The sequence below is a fragment of the Tasmannia lanceolata genome, unplaced genomic scaffold (genome assembly GCF_043159265.1).
Source record: "Tasmannia lanceolata isolate RefF3 unplaced genomic scaffold, GAP_Taslan_0.1 ptg000037l, whole genome shotgun sequence".
Taxonomy (NCBI): Eukaryota; Viridiplantae; Streptophyta; class Magnoliopsida; order Canellales; family Winteraceae; genus Tasmannia; species Tasmannia lanceolata.
In genome coordinates, this window is record NW_027518714.1 from 39,525,840 (window position 1) to 39,545,928 (window position 20,089).

General features: G+C 38.4%; 1 protein-coding gene and 1 long non-coding RNA gene across 2 annotated transcripts; both read left to right on the forward strand.

Annotated features, from left to right (window-relative positions):
* The first annotated feature begins 3,022 nt into the window (after window positions 1–3,022).
* On the forward strand, window positions 3,023–4,949 carry LOC143862595 (uncharacterized). The gene is made up of 2 exons (XR_013240376.1): window positions 3,023–4,151; window positions 4,606–4,949. It is a non-coding gene; the product is annotated as an uncharacterized LOC143862595 (long non-coding RNA).
* Window positions 4,950–6,821: 1,872 nt separating this feature from the next.
* Window positions 6,822–12,054, forward strand: LOC143862167 (triacylglycerol lipase OBL1-like). Its single transcript, XM_077373164.1, has 5 exons — window positions 6,822–7,195; window positions 8,536–8,765; window positions 8,966–8,999; window positions 9,821–10,440; window positions 11,662–12,054. The coding sequence occupies exons 1-5, from the start codon at window positions 6,901–6,903 to the stop codon at window positions 11,917–11,919; spliced, it is 1,437 nt and encodes a 478-aa protein (XP_077229279.1). The 5' UTR covers window positions 6,822–6,900; the 3' UTR covers window positions 11,920–12,054.
* The last annotated feature ends 8,035 nt before the right edge of the window (window positions 12,055–20,089 follow it).

A 20,089-nucleotide genomic window follows, 5' to 3' on the forward strand; every position in this document is an offset into this window, starting at 1 on the left:
CAGCTTGTCATTGTTGTTGCTATGGTATACATCCTGACTGCCACGGCATGTTCACCTTAAGGGTGAACCGCCTGTGTACTCCCAACACAAGCATAAGATATAGAAATGGTTATCTAGATAGAAGGAAATGCAATAAAGTAACATATACATGTATGTATGTATAGTGTGCATGTAATACCAAAAAACAAGAGAAAAGATAGTTCAAGGTCTATCCTATTATTGTGTTGATTTGTGAACAAGTCTGGAACATTACAACATTACAAATAGGGGTGTAAATGGATATTCGGAAATTCGATTACCGTCCGCATCCGAATCCGTTTAAAGCGAATATTATCCGAATCCGTTTCAAGCGGATATTATCCGAATCCGTTTATGAGATATCCGGCTCTTAGCGGATGCAAATTTGGTAAATGGTATATCCGATCCGTTTAACATCCGAATCCGAGAAGTAAATCCTTTTATTTATTATTAATAATATCATTAATATTTATTTTTAGTAATTACACACTATCTTTTGTTTCTATAAGAAAAGTGAATATTCTTTTTAGAAAAAATAAAATAAAAACAAAAATAGCCCAAACCCATTCCATCAAAATAACTCAAACCCATTCCATCATATACAAAAAAAAAGGAAAAACCCAAAGACCACTACCAACACTATCATCCATCCCCATCGCCTCCCTCTCTCTCTATCTGTCTTTGTTTTAAAAGGAAGAAGAGGATCTCATATATTTTAGGGTTTGAGAGTTAATTTTGTGAAGAGAATGTAGAGGTCTAGTTTTAGGGTTTTGAAAATTCATTCGAGTAAGTAGGAGAACAAAGATAAAGTGCTGCAATAAAATGTTCGAATTTGCCGGATAAACGGATACTGATAATATCCGAATTCGAACAATATCCGACAGATACGAATTCGGTAATAGATATTAAATATCCGTCGAATCCGAATCCGAATCCGAATTCGGATAGTGTATACTGTAATCGAATTCGGATATAGCCATATCCGCTCCGAATTCGATCCGTTTACACCCCTAATTACAAATGTGTGTGACACATTACAAAAGAGAAGAGAAACTTTTTTTTCCATCGGAAATGTTTTTCTTGCAATCCGAATATGAAAAGCACATGCGTGTGTGTGCGTAAGGGGGAGTGGTGTCTATAAATTAAAGGACACGCCAGATCAGCTCTTACGTCCTGTTACCAATTTTAGGCCCAACACTGCACACAATAGAAAAGGTTAATAATTCATGAAGGATTCCTTTTACGTGGATGATTTATATCCTGCGAAACCTTATCTCTCACACTGAAAATAAAATGACTTTGCTTTCTCACACACGAAGAAAAAGTAAAGAGGAACATAAATTGCATGAAAAGGTGCCCAATTGGTTGGAAGTTACGTAAATGCAATTAATGTCTTTTGACCTTTACATATTATATAAATGCACTTTCGCAACTACCAACCAATTAAACTAGGGTAATGATGTATTCTCCCCCATTTTCTTCCTTGGGCCGGGCCACCTGTTTGAGGTTAAAATGGTAGTCATACGACTCATACATACACTAGAGGGGTCTGGCCTAGGAAAAAAAAGGGGCGAATATATCACTCTCCTTAAACTAACGGCTTTTAAGGCTCAGATCAAAGGGTAATAACTTCTCAACCACCATTCTTAAAAACTCGCTCTGCACTCCTGCTCGTACTGACTTGAGTGTCGAAGGGCCTGTCCGGAGTAACGACTCCGGGTTGATCTTCTGACCTCGTTTGCTCTTGTGCAGGACTCAGCTCCTTCACTTTGGCTCCTCGGGTCCTCCAGCTCAGCTCTGACGTCACTGCCGTATCTGTTACCGATTTTAGGCCTAACAAAATGCACTTTCGCAACTTCCAACCAATGGGCGGGTCCTTTCATCCGATTTCTGCAAGGGCACCATTGTGTTTAGAATTCCTCAAAAGAAAAACAAAGAAAGTTGCTCTCAAGCCACAGTTAAACTAGGTAATGATGTATTCTCCCCCATTTTCTTCCTTGGGCCACCTGTTTGTAGTTTAAAATGGTAGTCATACACATGGTTTAAAATTTCGACCGAAATCCGAAATTTCGGTTTTCGGTGGGGACTGAAACCGGTATTTGGCGAAATTAGAAATTTTGAGAAAATGACTTTTTTATTTTTAAAAAAAAAAGCGTTACAAAATTTCTATCAGAAATTCCAAAATTTGTCTCCGGAATTTCGAACGAGAGTACCAAATTTCTACCGAAATTTTGGTTTAAGGGAAGACCGAAACCAGTACCGAAATAGAAATTTTAAACCTTGACCGAAATTTTGGTTTAAGAGAAGACCGAAACCGGTACCGAAATCGAAATTTTAAACCTTGACTCATACTCATACATACACTAGAGGGGTCTGGCCTAGGAAAAAAAAGGGGCGAATATATCACTCCCCTTAAACTAATGGGTAACCACAAGTCAGCCTATTGCAATTGGTCCCACTATAATTAGATTCGTAAAACTTTGACCTTTGAAAGGGAACAACATCATGAATTATTTATTGAACACTGGGACTAATGTGAGTCACATGCATGGCTGTGTGTTCATAAAACTGGTTTGATCGGCCTCATAGAGATTGTCTGAACGGGTGTGAACTCCACTGGTTTGATCGGCCTCATAGACACCTACAAACAAAGGATTCCCTTTTTCTATCCTAAGGCCTTGTTTGTTTGTTTGATTTTGGGCCAATAATCGGTTGTCACAATCTGAAACGAAAAAGGCCTAAGGATGCGATTGGATTCCCAGAATTGAATTTTGACTACCTTGAAAACGGCATGGAAAACTAAAAATAAAAGATTTAATTCAAAAAGATTGAATAGGAAATTCATTTCGACTGGGGGTGGAACCAGAATACCATCTCTTTGGGTGGGAAAATGATTCTAACAATTTCCTCAATTAATTCTGCATAGGTGTCATTCCCTCTCCTTGATTCCATTCATGTTTTTAATTAAACACTGGAATCAGAATAGGATTCCCATTCCAACACCTGATTCCAGCAATCCAAATGCACTTGGATGGCAAGAATTTTTTAGAAAAGTTTGGAAAGGAAAAATATTTCTAAAATTTTTTACTTGTCTTTTACACACAAATAAGATAATAGGAACCAACCCTATTCAAATTTTATTTAGAGGGACTCATAAGTTATTATAATGTCGGTCCAAATTAACCAAATCATATCATTCCCTTCTAAATCGTGGAAAGAAAAAAAACTTTTTTTTCCATCAGAAATGTTTTTCTTGCAATCCAAACATGAAAAGCACGCGTGTGTGTGCGTAAGGGGGACACGCCAGATCAGCTCTTACGTCCTGTCACCAATTTTAGGCCCAACACTGCACACAATAGAAAAGGTTAATAATTCATGAAGGATTCCTTTTACGTGGATGACTTATATCCTGTGAAACCTTATCTCTCACACAGTCTGAAAATAAAATGGCTTTGCTTTCTCACACACGAAGAACAGAAAAAGTAAAGAGTGTGCCCCGTTGGTTGGAAGTTACGGAAATGCAATTAATGTCTGTTGACCTTTACATATTATAAGAAAGCACTTTCGCAACTACCAACCAATTAAACTAGGGTAATGATGTATTCACCCCCATTTTCTTCCTTGGGCCGGGCCACCTGTTTGAGGTTAAAATTAGACCTGGCAAAACCGACCCATGCCCGCGGGTCGACCCGGCCCACCCGCAAATTTGCGGGCACGGGTCTGGGTTTTAGTGACCCGCCAAAATGTGACCCGCGGGCAACCCAACCCGCAAAAACATGGGTTGGGCCGGGTCAACCCGCGGGTACCCGCGGGCTTTTTGGTTTTTTAGTTTATATTTTTTCTTTTAAAAAACCTAACTTAGCTTATTAGCTACTTTACTACTTACCTAGGGTTTCTACTTTCTAGTTTCTTACTTTCTTTCTTCCTCTTCCTCGTTATTTCATTTTTGGTTTTTTCCAAACCCAAACGACGAAGAGTCGAAGACACAGAGAAGGCGACGGCACCGGCCACCCCCCCACCCCATTCCCAAACTCACTCCCTCACGAGTTACACTCGGCCGAGTCATCGCCCTCTCTCAGCCTCTGCCTCTCTGCCGAAGCACAGCTACACAGCCGCACAGCACAGCCGCACAGGTACTCTCTCTGAGTCTCTGTCTTCGATATTTTTGCTTTTTTTTTTTGAAAATGAAAATGAAAATGAAAATGAAAATTTGAGAAAACCAAATATCATTGGTTACCAATTTTATTTTCGGTTTTTCCCAAACCCAAATATCATTGGTTACCAATTTTTTTTTTTTTTTTGGGGTTTTGATTCATTTGTCTTGGTTTTCTTAAAGTGGTATTTTAAGAAAACCAAGACAAATGAATCGATTGGTTTGTGTGGATTAGCCGATTAGATCATTGTGGACTTGAGTTGTGGTTACCAATTTTTTTTTTTTTTTTGGGGGTTTTGATTCATTTGTCTTGGTTTTCTTAAAGTGGTATTTTAAGAAAACCAAGACAAATGAATCAATTAGTTTGTGTGGATTAGCCGATTAGATCTATGTTTTCTTAAAGGGGTTTTGATTCATTTGTCTATGTTTTGTAGATGGAAGAAGAGAAGGCAGTGAAACAAATGAGAGGGACAATGGTGCCTCCAGCACTTTCTGTTGCTATGCTCATTCATGGAAAGTTGAGGATCGGTCAGGTCATCAACAAACAACAAAAACCAAGTCTCCAAACTTGCGTATGGTTCAAAGGTACTCAAAAAGAGGAAGAACTGCTGCTACTGGTAGTGCTGCTTGCATGTGATGATGAATGTGCTTGCTGTTGTTATTGGTACTGTGGTGGGGTCAAGAATGTTTGAACCCAAGAGAGAGAGATTGTTCCATTGTGTATTCCTTGGGTAACAACACATACTTCATAGTGAAAATTTCTAACTTTTGATTTTAATTTTTAACTACATGTTTGAAAGACCTGTATTTGATCCCAACCCTCCGATCTGAATGTTAGAGGGTTGATCACTTGATCCTAACCCTCTATAGATCGGAGGGTTGGGATCAACCTATTGAAATGATTTTTGGGGCACAACCTATTTAGGCTGTGGGCCATCTAATGGACGGTTTGGATCATCCCACGGTGCGGGCCATACCCTACTTTTAAGTTTTAACATTTTTCCAAATTAAAAAAATCATTTAAATTAACCACTGTTTGAATTTGCGGGTGACCCGCGGGTTGACCCGGCCCACCCGCGGGCCGCGCGGGTCACGAGATTTCTGACCCGCAAAAATGCGGGTCATTTGATAACCCGACCCGTTGACCCGCACCCGCATGACCCGCGGGTTGACCCGGCCCGGCCCACCCGTTTGCCAGGTCTAGTTAAAATGGTAGTCATACGACTCATACATACACTAGAGGGGTCTGGCCTAGGAAAAAAAAGGGCCGAATATATCACTCCCCTTAAACTAACGGGTAACCACAAGTCTAGCCTATTGCAATTCGTCCCCCTATAATTAGATGATGACCGCCGTAAAACTTTGACCAGAAGTAGGGCTGCAACTCGGGTCGGGCGGGTCGGGTTCTACCCGAGAAATATCTCTGGTCGGGTCGGGTCGGGTTTTTCACGTTGACGCAAATTTTTAAGGAAAATTCTTGTTTGGCAAGGCAACTCAACTCATAGAAGCAGAAATTACACTCACATTACACTTGAATCGAACAATGATTTAATTACACTCACATTACACTTGAATCAAACAATGTTGTAATTACAATCAAACACTTGAATCAACTCAACTCATAGAAGCAGAAATTACACTCACATACAATAACAGTGGGTGCGTGAGTTTTCACTTTTAACTTTTAACTAACAATAGAAAAAAATGTATATACTATAACTTATCTAACTCGGGTCGGGTCGGGTCGGGCCCCTTCAAACCCGGCTCGACCCGATATTCATGCGGGCCTTTGAATGCTCAACCCGGCTCGACCTGAAACCCATGAAACCTGAACCCAACCCATGCTATTTTCGGGTCGGGTCGATGCGGGTCGGGTAAAACCCGGCTCGAGTTGCAGCCCTAACCAGAAGTACTAAAAAGGGGTGAATATATCACCTTTGAAAGGGAACAACATCATGAATTATTTATTGAACACTAGGACTAATGTGAGTGTGTTCATAAAAAATATACCTACTCGTGTACCGGACTTGATAGAAAGGAAAATGAGGAGAGAGAGAGAGAGAGAGAGAGAGAGAGAGAGAGAGTTTGTCGGAACGGGTTTGAGCTCCACTGGTTTGTCTGAACGGGTGTGAACTGTGAACTCCACTGGTTTGATCGGCCTCATAGACACCTACAAACAAAGGATTCCCTTTTTCTATCCTAAGGCCTTGTTTGTTTGATTTTGGGCCAATAATCGGATGGGCACTCATCATCGGTTGTCACAATCTGAAACGAAAAAGGCCTAATTAAAGACTGGAATCAGAATAGGATTCCCATTCCAACACCTGATTCCAGCAATCCAAATGCACTTGGATGGCAAGAATTTTTTTAAAAAGTTTGGAAAGGAAAAATATTTCTAAAATTTTCCACTTTTTTTTACACACAAATAAGATAATAGGAACCAACCCTATTCAAATTTTATTCAGAGGGACTCATAAGTTATGATAATATCGGTCCAAATTAACCGAATCATATCATTCCCTTCTAAAAAGTGGAAAGAAAAATAAATTCAAAGAAACTTTTTTTTCCATCAGAAATGTTTTTCTTGCAATCCAAACATGAAAAGCAAGTGCGTGTGTGCGTAAGGGGGAGTGGTGTCTATAAATTAAAGGAGCCCTGCTATAATTTCATTGTACCCAAAGAAACCCTCTGTTTTCTTTGCTCTTTGGTCTTCTCTTCTGTGTTCTTCAATGGCTAACTTTGGTCCAAGTGAATACATGATCCTTCATCCTGAAAAAGTAGGATTTTTTGCTCTGTTTCTTGCATTACTATTTCCTTGTTGGAAAAAATTACCAGATGGTGCAGCGGAAATCTCTTCTAGTGTCCCGATTAAGAGATTCTACGTCATTCTCTCCTTGATTGGTCAGAAGATCTTGTTGTTTGTTGTCAATTTGTTATATGGTTCGCGACAAAAGGCTGAGATTCTCTTGAATTCATTATCCCTCCATCGTGACATTACCAGTGCTTTCAAACTTGCTTTTGGAGGTTTTCTTTTACCCCCTTGCTCAACTATCATCCACTTCAAACTATAAAAATGGAGATTTTATATGGTGCAAGCCTGTATAGTCCAGGATTTTCAAAAAGTACTGTAAGGCTTGCACCATAGCATGGAGATTTTATATGGTGCAAGCCTGTATAGTCCATGAAATGCAATTCCTCTGTAGATAGTAGGGCTAGGATTATCCTATGGAAATGATTTTTGGGGCACATCCTATTTACGTGGTGGCCCATCAAATGGACGGTTTGGATCATCCTATGGTGTAAGCCATACAGTATTTTTTGAAATATACTGGACTATACAGACTTACACTATATTAAAACTTAAAAAAAAGAGATTTTATATAGGAAAGTGTTACCAGCACTACTGTATTTTGATAAAGTGAGGAGTGCCCTCATCAAAATACAGTAGTGTCCAGTATCTTCAAAAGGAGAGGTGTTCTTATTAATTTAATTTCCCCCACTTGTTTAATTTTTTTTTTAAGTTGATCATCTACTTGTTTTGGGAAAACACTTTCAAATAGGGATTGTTTAGTAAATAAAGACGATTGTGTATACTGACCAAAATACCCTGCTTTTAGAGACCGCTAGGGTATTACTAAGCAGATTCACCCCCAAATCAAAGGTATTTTGGTCATTTTGTTGTACACACACGATTAGCCGCGGTGATTAAAATCTAATTTCTTGTCTTTAGCACATTTGTAACGAAAATAGGAACCCATTTTTTTTTTAATCTATCAATGCCAGCTGTTCTCCTTGTTTTAATACCTCCCACATATCCTGTCTCTTTATAGCAAAATGTTTGGAAAATAGTAAGAAAATATGGAGAAAACCCAATACATTTGGGGTGATTTTGCACTTTATTTATAGAGAATTTTACAAGTAGTTTTCCATGAAAAACATGTGCATAACTACCTAAACTACTTGTCTTTCAAATTCAAATTAAATAATAACTAAAGGGAGATGATCTTCCCCAACCCACACACCCCTCACCCCCCTAAACGGATAAAATCCCCCCCTTTGACGGTTTCTGTCAGAATGGTTCACTGCTAGAGGATAAACTCTCTGCCTTTTAAAACTTAACGAATAACGTTAAAAGGGGGGATTTTATCCGTCAGAGGGGTTGGGGGGGTTATCATTCCCCTAACTAAAAACTAACTCTCGTCTTAAGTAGCCTAATCTATCAAACTAATGATCCAATTATTCAGTATGAAATCTAAAACATTCTAACAATCTCCAATATGATTTAATCAGTAAATTTGCTGAAGCAAATTCATCCAAGAGAGTTTATGCTAATGGTATCATTCTTTAATGCTTGGTTTGTGTAGGAGAGGAAATGGTGCAGTCATTTTCGCAATCGGACGGTTATAGATCATTCTACTATTATTTAGATGGACGGAGAGATCTTTATAAGGGGTCCCACATAAATTGTATTCCTGGGATGAAGGACATAGGCAGAATCAAAGACTACAGTTTGTTCGAGCTTAGTGTAATGGCTTCTAATCTGTCTTATGAGAACGAAATATATGTCAAAGACGTAGTCACAAACACATGGAAGGTATGATGTCATTTTGGTAGATTTATGATCAGAAGCTAATTGATCAAATGGTAAGGATTTAAGAATATTTAAGATGGGGCCCATATTTTGAAGGTCCTGATCACACCAGCCACCAGAGTGCGCGATGTTGATTAGATTTTTGAAAATTAGGTTATTGTTGTCTTTATTTCTTTGAATAAAGGGAATTTCTTTTTATGCAGATGCACTTTGTGGAGTTCTTCAATTGCTATAATGGTAATGTTCTCAAACTCAAGAAATCATCCAAAATGCATTAAAAAAAAACTCAAGAAAGCATTTTTCTCTTTGAAATAGTGCTCTTATGGGTTGCATGGGAGATTAATTTTCAAGTATTAGTTTAACTCATTTTTCTTGGTTTTCTTTTTCCAAAACTAAAACTTTTGCTTGTTTTCAAAGGAAATTCAAACCTACTGGAACCTCAAATTTTATTTTTCATGGAATACTTTTCTTAAGAAGAAACTTATTTCCACAATTTTCTTCTCCACATGATCCCTCAAGATGAAATTAATACAATCAAACTAACTATTTTGCCTAGACTTTTACAATCACGTATGGCTTTGCACACTGTAACGAAATCATTTCCCCACAAAAAATTGTGGAGGGTTGGCTGTACATGTGGCAGAAACAACCAATTACTCCAAAAGATTAAGCTTTTGTGTTACTCAATCATTTATACTTCAACATTTGCTCTTGGGGCATTGATCTACAACCATCAAGATCCGATTAAGATCTTACATAGCTGAAATGGGACATTTAGCCCTTTTTTGCAAGCCAATGACTTTTTCATTTTTAATTGGTAAAGGTTTCTAAAATGGCCATTGTTATCTCAACTTAATTTCTATATGATCTGGTTTGACTCCATAGTTGGCTGATTGTGTTAGGTAACTAACCAATACGCCAAAAGCTCCATAAATGATGGAACGCATTAGGCGAGCCCCTTTAAACCTGTCCCTTATTAGACTGGGTCCATCTAGGAAGGCCCCCACTCTGGACAGTAGCATCTTTCAATTACTAACTAGCACTTTTTTATCTTGCAGAATACCAAAAACAATACACTACCCACGCATTCGTCTTTTGTGATAGGCCTGTGAATGCCCGAGTGATCGTCGTTGCCTTCCGTGGCACCAGCGAAAAAGCTAATTGGGGAACAAACATTGAATTTTCTTGGCTATCCATGGGAAAAAAGGGAAAAATACATTTGGGTTTCTTGAAAGCTTTGGGCCTTCAAGACGAAAAGGACTTCCAAAAAGGGTGGCCAAAGGATTATACAGGAGCTAAGCCATTGGCATATTATTCCATAAGAGAGACACTCAAGGCATTGATAGAACAACACAAGGATGCTGTGATTATAATAGCAGGGCACAGCTTAGGTGGTGCATTAGCTTCTCTTTACCCTCTTATTCTTGCTTATAATGAGCAAATTGCCATATTAGATCGCTTGTGGGGTGTTGTTACCGTTGGAGAACCTAGAGTTGGAGATGAAGATTTTTGTAATTACATGGAGAAACTGCTGAATTCCAAGTACAAGAGATACTGTAGGATGGTTTATAAGCATGACATAGTCCCTAGAGTTCCCTTTGATCATCCGTTCGGCACTATCTGCCCATTCAAGCACTTTGGAGATTGCCTCTACTTCAGCTGCTGGTTTAAAGCGGAGGTAACTGAATTTACCAACACTTCGCGCGCGCGTGTGTGTTACAGTCCTGAATGGGGGCCTGCCTAACCAATACGCCAAAAGCTTCATAGCTGATGGAACGAGTTAGGCTAAGCCCTTTAAATCTGTCCCATACCAGTCTGGGTCCCACCTAGTCCCATACCTAAATAGGGTCTCACTTGACTTGTTCAATGATGGCTTACTCCTAAGAAGTAGATCTAGGGGTAATTTCAATCTTGTGAGCATTATCGTTCGTCGAAGATATAATCAAAGAATGCCCTTAATTTGTTTTATGTGTTCAATAAATAACCAAAAGACCTAAATTCTTTATTTTCACCCTTTCCTTCCGTTTAAAGTCTAATTAGAGAATAAGCTAAATAGTGATAAAGGTTTGAAACTAATTTCTGCTAAGTTTTCCCAAAACCGTCAAGTCAGGTCAAGAGACTGGGTTTACCCGGGCATGAGGGCTGCCTAATACCTTCCCCGAATGTAAATATATCTCTTACTCAGATTTCTGCCCAGACCATGCTTAAAAACAGAGTTAATTACATGTTCTAGGCCCTGACCTAGACGGTAACTTTGGCCACTGCCCTTCTTATGAAATTCGGATCTTTATCGCTAGTTCATAAGAAAGACATGCACGGGTCCTAGGCTCTAACCTACGTGGCGACCCTGAGATTCTCTTTTCTGTGAAATTCGGATCTTTATCCCAAGTTCATAGGAAACAAAAATATTTACAAACATCCTTTGACCAAAGAAAACAAAAAAGGGACAATCAAAACAACACAAGCAAAACACACACCACCGAGTGTGGGGAGATAGCGGGGAAAAAGCACGCTGCACTCAGTGACCCTGACTATCCGGGATCAACAGTTCCTAGCCATCAAGTCTTTCCTCATTGTTTCGACCCAATTTGTTTTCGGTTTACCCCTACCTCTTTTTACTCCATCAACTTGGCACGAGCCACTTCTTCTCACTGGAGCATCCAAAGGCCTACGTTGGATATGTCCAAACCATCTTAAGCGGTGCTCTCTCATCTTCTCCTCAATTGATGCCACCCCCTACCTTGTGTACCCTATAATACATAAAATTGAGGTTCACTCCGGGCCACAATCCTTTCAAGGTTAATTAAAAACCTACTAATATACAACCATTATCCTTTATTGTAGTATCCTATTTTCACTATTTGGTTTCCTTGGATTTATATTTGTTTCTATGCAACAGGTATTGAAAGACATGCCCAATAAGAACTACTTTGGTCTTCTGTACATCCCTGCAAAGTTTTTCAATGCTTGGTTAGACCTGATCACGGCCCCATTCCTATGGATTTCCAATGGGAAAGACTTCACAGAGACTTGGCCTTCTTGGTTTTACAGATTTTTAGGGCTTTTCATTCCAGGTATTGCCTTCCATAGCGTCAGGGACTATCTCAATTCTTCGAGGCTAGCGCAATTAGCCACAAAAGTGGAGAAAATGGAATGAGGTGTGAGGAAGATTTTTCAATGGTAGGTCTTGGAAGTCACTTGTTGTTTACTTTTTCATGTTTTCTTGTTCCTTAGAAATGAGAGAAGTTCTGTAGTAAATTTACTTCAATAATGTTAGAAGTATGCTTGTTTAGCTGTGCTATGTTTGCTATTTGTATTGGGTTGTTCTCAATGGAGATAGCAAGCCGAAGTGTATTTTATCTTTGGATAGGCTATCCATATTCAATTCACATCTAGAACGGCCCCAATGGTTAGGGTGTGAAATATTTTTCCTTTCCAAACTTTTGCTAAAAATTCTTGCAATAGGAAAAAAATTTCATGGTTTCCAAAGACGTCCTAAGTGTAAAATACAAAATCTAGGACCTTAGGGCCACAGGAGGTGAAGCTTGGTGATCCAAAATTATATTTTTGGATTCTAATTTTTTTTTGCAAAATTTTTGTGTCTGATCTGCCGACGAGGCTTTCAATCCCACCATCTATGCATGCATGTACTGTCTAAATAGAGAGGAATCGACACCAAATATATTAGAGTGAGCAAATAACCCCTCCTCACAAATCTATCATTAGATTCCTAGAAATATAAAATAAAAGAATTACTTCCTCTATTTATCATTTATAGGGAAGGAACAATGATCTAAGAAGAAGAGAAAAAGAAACAAAATTGAAAACGAGTGGGACTTACAATTCTCTAACCTAGTACATGATTTCTCTTTTTCAAACAAACGAGGTCTTCTTCTTCCACTTCTTCAAATCTGCCTCTTCATTCTCTACAGGGTTCTCTGCCCACATGTCCTCAAGATATGTGTTTCCGAGTGCCTTCTTCAATTCTTTCTTCTTCTTTTTTCATTTTTTTCCTTGGATTGATATGCATGCTCCCTATTTATAATAGTAGGGGTTTCCTTCAATCCCACACTTACTATACATAGTAAGTTTCATACTCAACTCAACTCAACAAAGCCTTTGTCCCAAACTAGTTGGGGTCGGCTATGAAACTTACTATATATATATATATATATATATATATATATATATGTATATATATGTATATACGTACATATATGAATAGGTACATATATATATATATATACGTACATATATACATATATACGTATCTGTATATATGTACGTATATATATATGTATATACAATATATATGTACATATGTATGTATCATATGTTTACGTACATATGTGTGTATATATATATATACACATATATGTACGTATATAACATATATGTACGTATATACACACACACACAGATATATATATATATATATATATACACACACACACACACACACACACATATGAGAAAACGGTTCCTACACATATGTGTAGAGAGTTCTCTACACACTAGCTTAAAATACAGTGGGGGCCCACATTGTTTGGGTGATCCAAGCCATCCATTTTAAAGGCCCTCACATAGATAGGGTGTCTACAAAAAATCAGATCCATAGGATCATCCCAACCTTCACAAATTAGTCCATTTTTTGCCTCCACAGTTCGAATGGTTAGGATGATCCTATGGATCTGATTTTTTGTAGACACCCTATCTATGTGAGGGCCTTTAAAATGGATGGCTTGGATCACCCAAACAATGTGGGCCCCCACTGTATTTTAAGCTAGTGTGTAGATAACTTATCTACACATATGTGTAGGAACCGTTTTCTCTCTCTCTCTCTCTCTCTCTATATATATATATATAAACTAGTTGGGGTCGGTGTAGACACCCCATTTTGACCGGACCCAAGTTCGAGTCATTTGTGCGAAGCCTGGTCAAATCAGTGAGCTGGGGTCCCAAATTGAACCCTAAGGTAGCTTGAGGTCTCCCATAGTTCTCCGTAAAATTTCGTCGAGATCCGAGCGCATCTGCTCAGTGAACGAGCCGAAAGAGGGTGCAGTACAAATCCAAAGGAGGGTGATTCATCTGAAAGTGGGGTTGTCCACGAGAAAAAGGAGGCAGATATATCTTTTTTTATATAAAAAGGGGGGTGTATAATCCCGTCTAGGCCGCGCTTGTCGCGCGCCCATCAAAATTTGTGCGCCCATCAAATGGGTAGTGCGGATATCAGCACCCTTATTTTTTATATAAAAAAAAAAAATCACGAAGAACGGGAGAACTATTCATCTTCGTGAAAAAGCTCCGGGGAGAGAGAGAGAGAGAAGAAAAAGGAGAATTGGGGGGAATTCTCAGATCTGGATCTAAGAATTTAAAAAAAAAATCCGATTCTCGCAAAGAGAGAGAGAGAGAGAGAGAGAGAGAGAGAGAGAGAGGCAGAGAGAGAGAGGGAGAGATATAGAAATTGGAGAAGGGGAGTTTTCTTCTCCGGTCTTCTTCTTTGGGAGGACGCACCAAAACTCAGCCTAACCCCGATTCAACCTCTCTTTCTTCGGTAGAAATTTCAGCAATCTTCTCCAATCATCTTCCCCCAGAGCTCCGGTCATATTCCGGTGGATCTCCGATTATTTTCCGGTGGAATCCTTTTTCTCAGGTCAGATATTTTTTATTCTATTAAACAATTTTGTTCTACTTTTATTCTTGTTTAAAACCTAGTTGAAAGATCTGAGAGAGATTAAGAGAGAGAAAGAGAGTAGACCTGGATCAAGAAAACCAAATTTCTCATTTGATCTCGCCTGAGATCCGATCCAACCCCGATTTATCAATTTTCCCCATTTTCTACATTCAAAACCCTAGATCTGACCAATTCCCTTTTAAATTTTGCGTGTTCCTTTGATTAATCATCGGATCTGTTAATTCTTTTATTTTTCTTAATTTTTAAAGTTAGCTTCAGCTTAAGCTCTGTTTTCTCGCCGTCTAATTATAGATCTGAAAATTTTTAAACCCTAGCTTAAGCTCCCGATCATAGATCTGGGCTAAGAATCCTAAACCTTGCTAATTTTTCTGTAAAATCATGTTGCTGGACCATAGAATTGATTATCTTCTGGTTTAGATTTAGCTCATTCCATTATTTCAAGCTTCGATCTACATATTAACAATTTGTTTGCCTGATCAAAATAGTGAAATCTAGTGGATCTCATTGTTTCTACAAATCTGCTTACGGATCTCTTATCTTAGAGAATTTCATCGATAATTTTGATCAATTCAGTCTGGTAATATTCTTTCCTTCTTTAATTCTGGATTTAAAATTAGTATATTAATTCCTGTTGTAATCTCCTATTTTGATGAAATGATGTTGATGTATGAAATGATTTTAAGTTGATCTGTTATTATTAGATGATGCTAATTTCTGTAATAAAAAAAATAGGACTGGTTAGGTAGCTTGTGGTTGTTTGAATGTTTAACAAATGATGTAAATGCCTTATCACTTAAAGAAGATAAGAACAGTTTTTCATCGTTCATTAGTGCTTGAGAAATTTATTGTTTGCAAATACCTGCTTAAATATTATCTTGTGTGAATGTGCATGACTGCTGATATGTTGATGAAAAGCTTGATATACAATTTATGTCTAGGCCATCATGTTGTTGAAAGGTGTTTTGATCAATAATTTCTTGTGGAATTCTCTAAAATCTTTTATAATTTCTTGTGAAATTCTTTGTGGATAGTTCATAAGACAGTAGCATATTGTGTCATAACAGTCATCTCAGGAATAGAACCCAAGTTCGTATCCTTAATAAAAAATAGCCTGTTGAGTGTTCATTGATACATGATCACTAACTGATCAACCTTCAAAATTTTTATAGTAATATCCTTGAGATTCTATGTCTTCATTTTCAAGAGGGGAGCGATAAGACAGATTGAGGATTAATGGATCGCTCGCACGGAGGGCAATTAAAGATCTAATGGCGAGAGGTTCTATCAAGATGATTTCTGCTCACTCCAGCCAGCAGATTTGCACCAGAGCCACCAATACCTAGTAGTCCTCTTTCATTAGTTTATGTGCTGGATAGCCAACTGGTGGCCTTTTTGTTAGGAGTAACTGATGATGGCTTTAGTTTGCAGTTTTTGGACTACATGGTGATTCAGTCTTAGTTGGATTGGATTTTAAATTCTGTTTACCGTTAAGTGGCTGCTAGTGCAATAGTCATTTCTATTTCTTATGGTATTATAAGCACTTCCATGGTGTGGCTGTTGATCGCATTAAATGAATATTCTCTGTAGGTCTGCAACTCATGTTCAAATCTCTTCTGTTATGGATTTAGCCATTTGGGGCTGCCCATAGAATGATAAGAAACGGTTCTTATATGGGTTTAAGTGGCTGCTACTGAAATTCTGTTCAAAAAAAATATATATAAATATACATAAATAAAAATAAAAAAATGAAATAAAATATGTTGTTATTTTATTTATTTTTAGATAAGTTTGCTGACAATGAAGTTCAAGTTGTAGACTCTCGGGCGCCTTCGCAATTCAAAGGCCAAAGCGCAGGTGCTCATGTTCCTGATTTGGAAAGCTTTCAAGGGCGGGAAAATCAAATGATGGGAAGCTCTCAATATCGGATGACAGTGCGGCAAATACTATTTTGGAGGAGGATGCTGAGACCGAAAAGGCGCAAGTTGTGGAACCAGTGGCCGATCTCATTACCTTCAAATGTGTCACCCATCTCTCCAATTTAAATGGCGGTGGCCAGAGCCTCCTTTTCCGGAGACTATTTTAGTCTTGTATTAGTCTTTCCCGTTCTTTAGGAGGGCTTACTATGTCTCGGTAGTATCCCCTTCCTTCTTCCCTCTTTATAGAGACTTTCTTAGTCTTTTGGATAGTCTCAAATCTTTAGTTTCCCCTCTCATTGCTGGGTGATGAAGGCGATAGCCCAAGCCCATCCTTAGGGGACTTGTTCAGTCCTAGTAGAGCTTCCCCTCTTTTATTTATAGAGTTCTCTAGTCTTTTAGATACCATTAGATGATGGTTCTTGCTGTTCATTTGCTAGGGCGATAAAAGAGTCGTTTGGAGCCCCTTTAGGAGACATACTTTGTCTCATCCAGGCGATCCTCCCTTGGAGACAAGCCTTATCGTTTAAGGCCTATCCCTTAGGGAGTTGATTTAATTTGGTAGGGAGTTTCCTCATAGGAGGCATGCCCTGCCTCAGTTATAGAGTTCTTGTTTGGAGACTAACATTGTCTCATTTAGAGAGTTCCCTTTTTAAGAGACTAGCTCAGTCTCACCCTCATGTTTGTCTCCCCTTTCATCTGAAAGACACGCTATGTCTTATTGGTATTCCTTTGCAGAGTGACACAAAACAAATCAAGCCAATTAAATTAATGTATATATGGCATGATAAGAGATAATCAACATAGGAAAGGAATGACACAAAACAAATCAAGCCTATGTTGGAAAAAACAAAGAGACATTCCAAATTTAGCACAACTTTTTAGGGTATATCTTAGTATATATATATATCCAATATAATTCTACCCTATGACCCGTAATATAATAATAGATTAGCAAGTTAAAGTAGTGACTTGGTTTGGCAACCTAGAGGGGGGGTGAATAGGATGTTTATAAAACTTTTACCTTTTGAAAACTTTTACTAAAATTTCACCCAAGACTTATCCCTTGTTTAATTAAGTTTGAAATAGTTGAACTTAAACAATATTACAAATTAATATAAGTTCAAAAACCCTTGTTGATTAGCAAACTTAATTAGGTGATTTATAGCCTAGTTAGCAAGGTACCAATATTCAATCAAAACCAAAATGCTAACTACTCACTCAATTCCAAATATGTAAGAATGCAAGCACAAATAAATAAGAAAGTGAGAGGGAGAGAAAGATAGAGAAATACCAACACAAGTGACACAAAGATTTATAGTGGTTCGGCAAACGGCCTACTCCACTCTACTCAAGGTCGCACTTGAGGATTTCCACTATTGAGACCTCCACGACGCCCGGCTCCGAGGCTTTTACACTCCAAGGGAATTAGATAAGGATGCCCTTCCACCTTTACAATGACTCTCCTTCTCCGCCGAGTTCTAAGCGCTTTCTCCCAAGGGAATTAAACACGGATGCCCTTGCCACCGATAGAATAAAGAAGAAGATAAAAGCTTTGCCTCTATGTAGGCTACAATGCAAGTTGAAGCTCCAAAGATGCTCTCAAGAATAAACAAGTTTAAGCCTAAACCAATCTCAAAAGATTTTCTCAAATCAAGGCACAAAGAGTTTGGTTGGTGAGAGAATTTAACCAAAAATAGTTCATAAATGATTTTCTATGGTTTGTTGAAGTTGGACAATGTTCCTCTCTTGTTTTAGACCCATTAGATGGGTATATATGGTGTCCCAACTCCATGTGACCGTTTGGGGGGCAAAACAGTCAAAACTGGGTAAAAAATTCAACTAGCCGTTGGACAACAACGGCTATATTTTTTTGAATTCATAGTGTTCTCGGAGTTCCGAGACATTTCTCGGAGTTCCGAGCAAATTCTCGGAGTTCCGAGCAAAATTCTCGGAGTTCCGAGAATCCAAACAGAGCCTTTATTTTTAGAACCTGGACCATTTCTCGGAGCTCCGAGAATGGTCTCGGAGTTCCGAGCTCGGAGCTCCGAGAATAATTCTCGGAGTTCCGAGCCTGGATTTCCAGCAAACAGTGTTTCATTTGAAAAATTCATATCTCCCTCATTTCTCGTCAGATTTCGATGTTCTTATACTCTACGGATATGAGAAAAATGAGAGCTATCTGGTAAAAATATTTTCAAAAATATTTGAAAATGTTTTAAATAAGTTTTGATAGGATTTAGTTGCTGGTCCAGGTTGTTGCTTCGGAACTCTGTTTTGTTCTTTCTTGTGTTGAATGCCATATGGGTCCCAACATGTTGGTACACCACCATGGCCATTCACTTATCCATTTAAGTCCTTAAAGGGTGTGTTAGTCTCTTTGAAAAACATATTTTAGGGGTTTTAAGATGTGCCTTGATCAAGAGAAAACACAAGAGAGAAAGGTGATACATACTACCCTTTTGAACACTCTCTTGAATGAACTCTTGAGCCAATCTTCATTTGATCTTCAATGTGGTTCTTGGATTGCTTGTGGGATCTTCACTTGAGCTCCTTGCTTTAACATCTTCCAAGGATGATGCCACCAATGTGTTCAAGCTCCTTTGCATGTTGATCCTCAAGCATGTGTTGTGTTGCATTGTGTAATGGCGATATGACATGTCAAGCATGTCAAGTTCCTGTCTAAGACACAACACTCAAGGCAACTGATCAGTCCATAAACGACTAATCAATTTGTATTTGTTAATCATCAAAACAAGGTGATTGACTGAACCCATGGGGAACCCTTGGGGAACCCTTGGGCTTACAGACTAGCTCAGTCTCACCCTCATGTTTGTCTCCCCTTTCATCTGAAAGACACGCTATGTCTTATTGGTATTCCTTTGCAGAGTGTTAGAAAGTCTTTGGCTCTTTTGTCCGTTTAAGGTTTTTATTAGGGAGTCTTTGACTCATTCGTCCTTTGGATGGTGTCTTTAGAGAGTCTCTAATTCATTTGCGCCCTTTCTTTAGTATCGTTAGTTGGGAGTTTCTTCTTAGTGTTGTCGCCTTTCTTCTTTGTTAGATACTAGCACAGTCTCATTAGAGCGTTCCTTTTTTGTGATCTTAGATCGGTCCCTCATCTTTGGCGTTAGTTTGCCTGGTTTAGGAGTTTCTCCTATTTTGACCCTAGGGTTTGGCCCTAGGGTGTTGCTTTGTGTATTCCCTTAGGTCTTTGACCAAAAGGGTGAAAACTCTTTAAACTTTAAAAAACATTTGAAAAGCTTTAAAACCCAAAAAAAAAAAATTTAATTAAATACATTTAAAACTCAAAAATATTAGAATTTAAAACATAAAAAACATTTAAAAACCTTAAAAAAAATCTAAAGTGTTGAGTGTTTTAGAATTAGCAATTAGAAGAGTTCGTTTCGAACTACGTTGGCTTAATCCTCTTCCGAGGTACGTAGTGCAGCTTGGGATTTATTTTCCAAGTCCAGCCAAACTTTTGTAAATAGCATTTTTTTAAATCTTTTGAATAAGCAACCTTTAAAACCTTGTTTTCAAAAGATCTTCCTCTAGAGTTAGGAGTTTCTCCTAGATAGAGAGTTTCAGAGTTAGGAGTTTCTTTTGATAGGTTGTTTGATTGTTTGTTTGTTGTGTGCTTGTTTTAGAGTTAGGGGTCTGTCCTAGAGTTATAGGAGCGCCTCCGTCCGGTCAGTCGGCGATCCCCATCGCCGATGATG

Excerpts from the sequence above, each read along its gene's own strand:
- LOC143862167 (XM_077373164.1), top strand. The coding sequence starts at position 6,901 with ATGGCTAACTTTGGTCCAAGTGAATACATGATCCTTCATCCTGAAAAA. Across the intron at positions 8,766-8,965 it reads TAGTCACAAACACATGGAAG|ATGCACTTTGTGGAGTTCTT; the intron begins GTATGATGTCAT and ends CTTTTTATGCAG. Across the intron at positions 10,441-11,661 it reads GCTGCTGGTTTAAAGCGGAG|GTATTGAAAGACATGCCCAA; the intron begins GTAACTGAATTT and ends TCTATGCAACAG.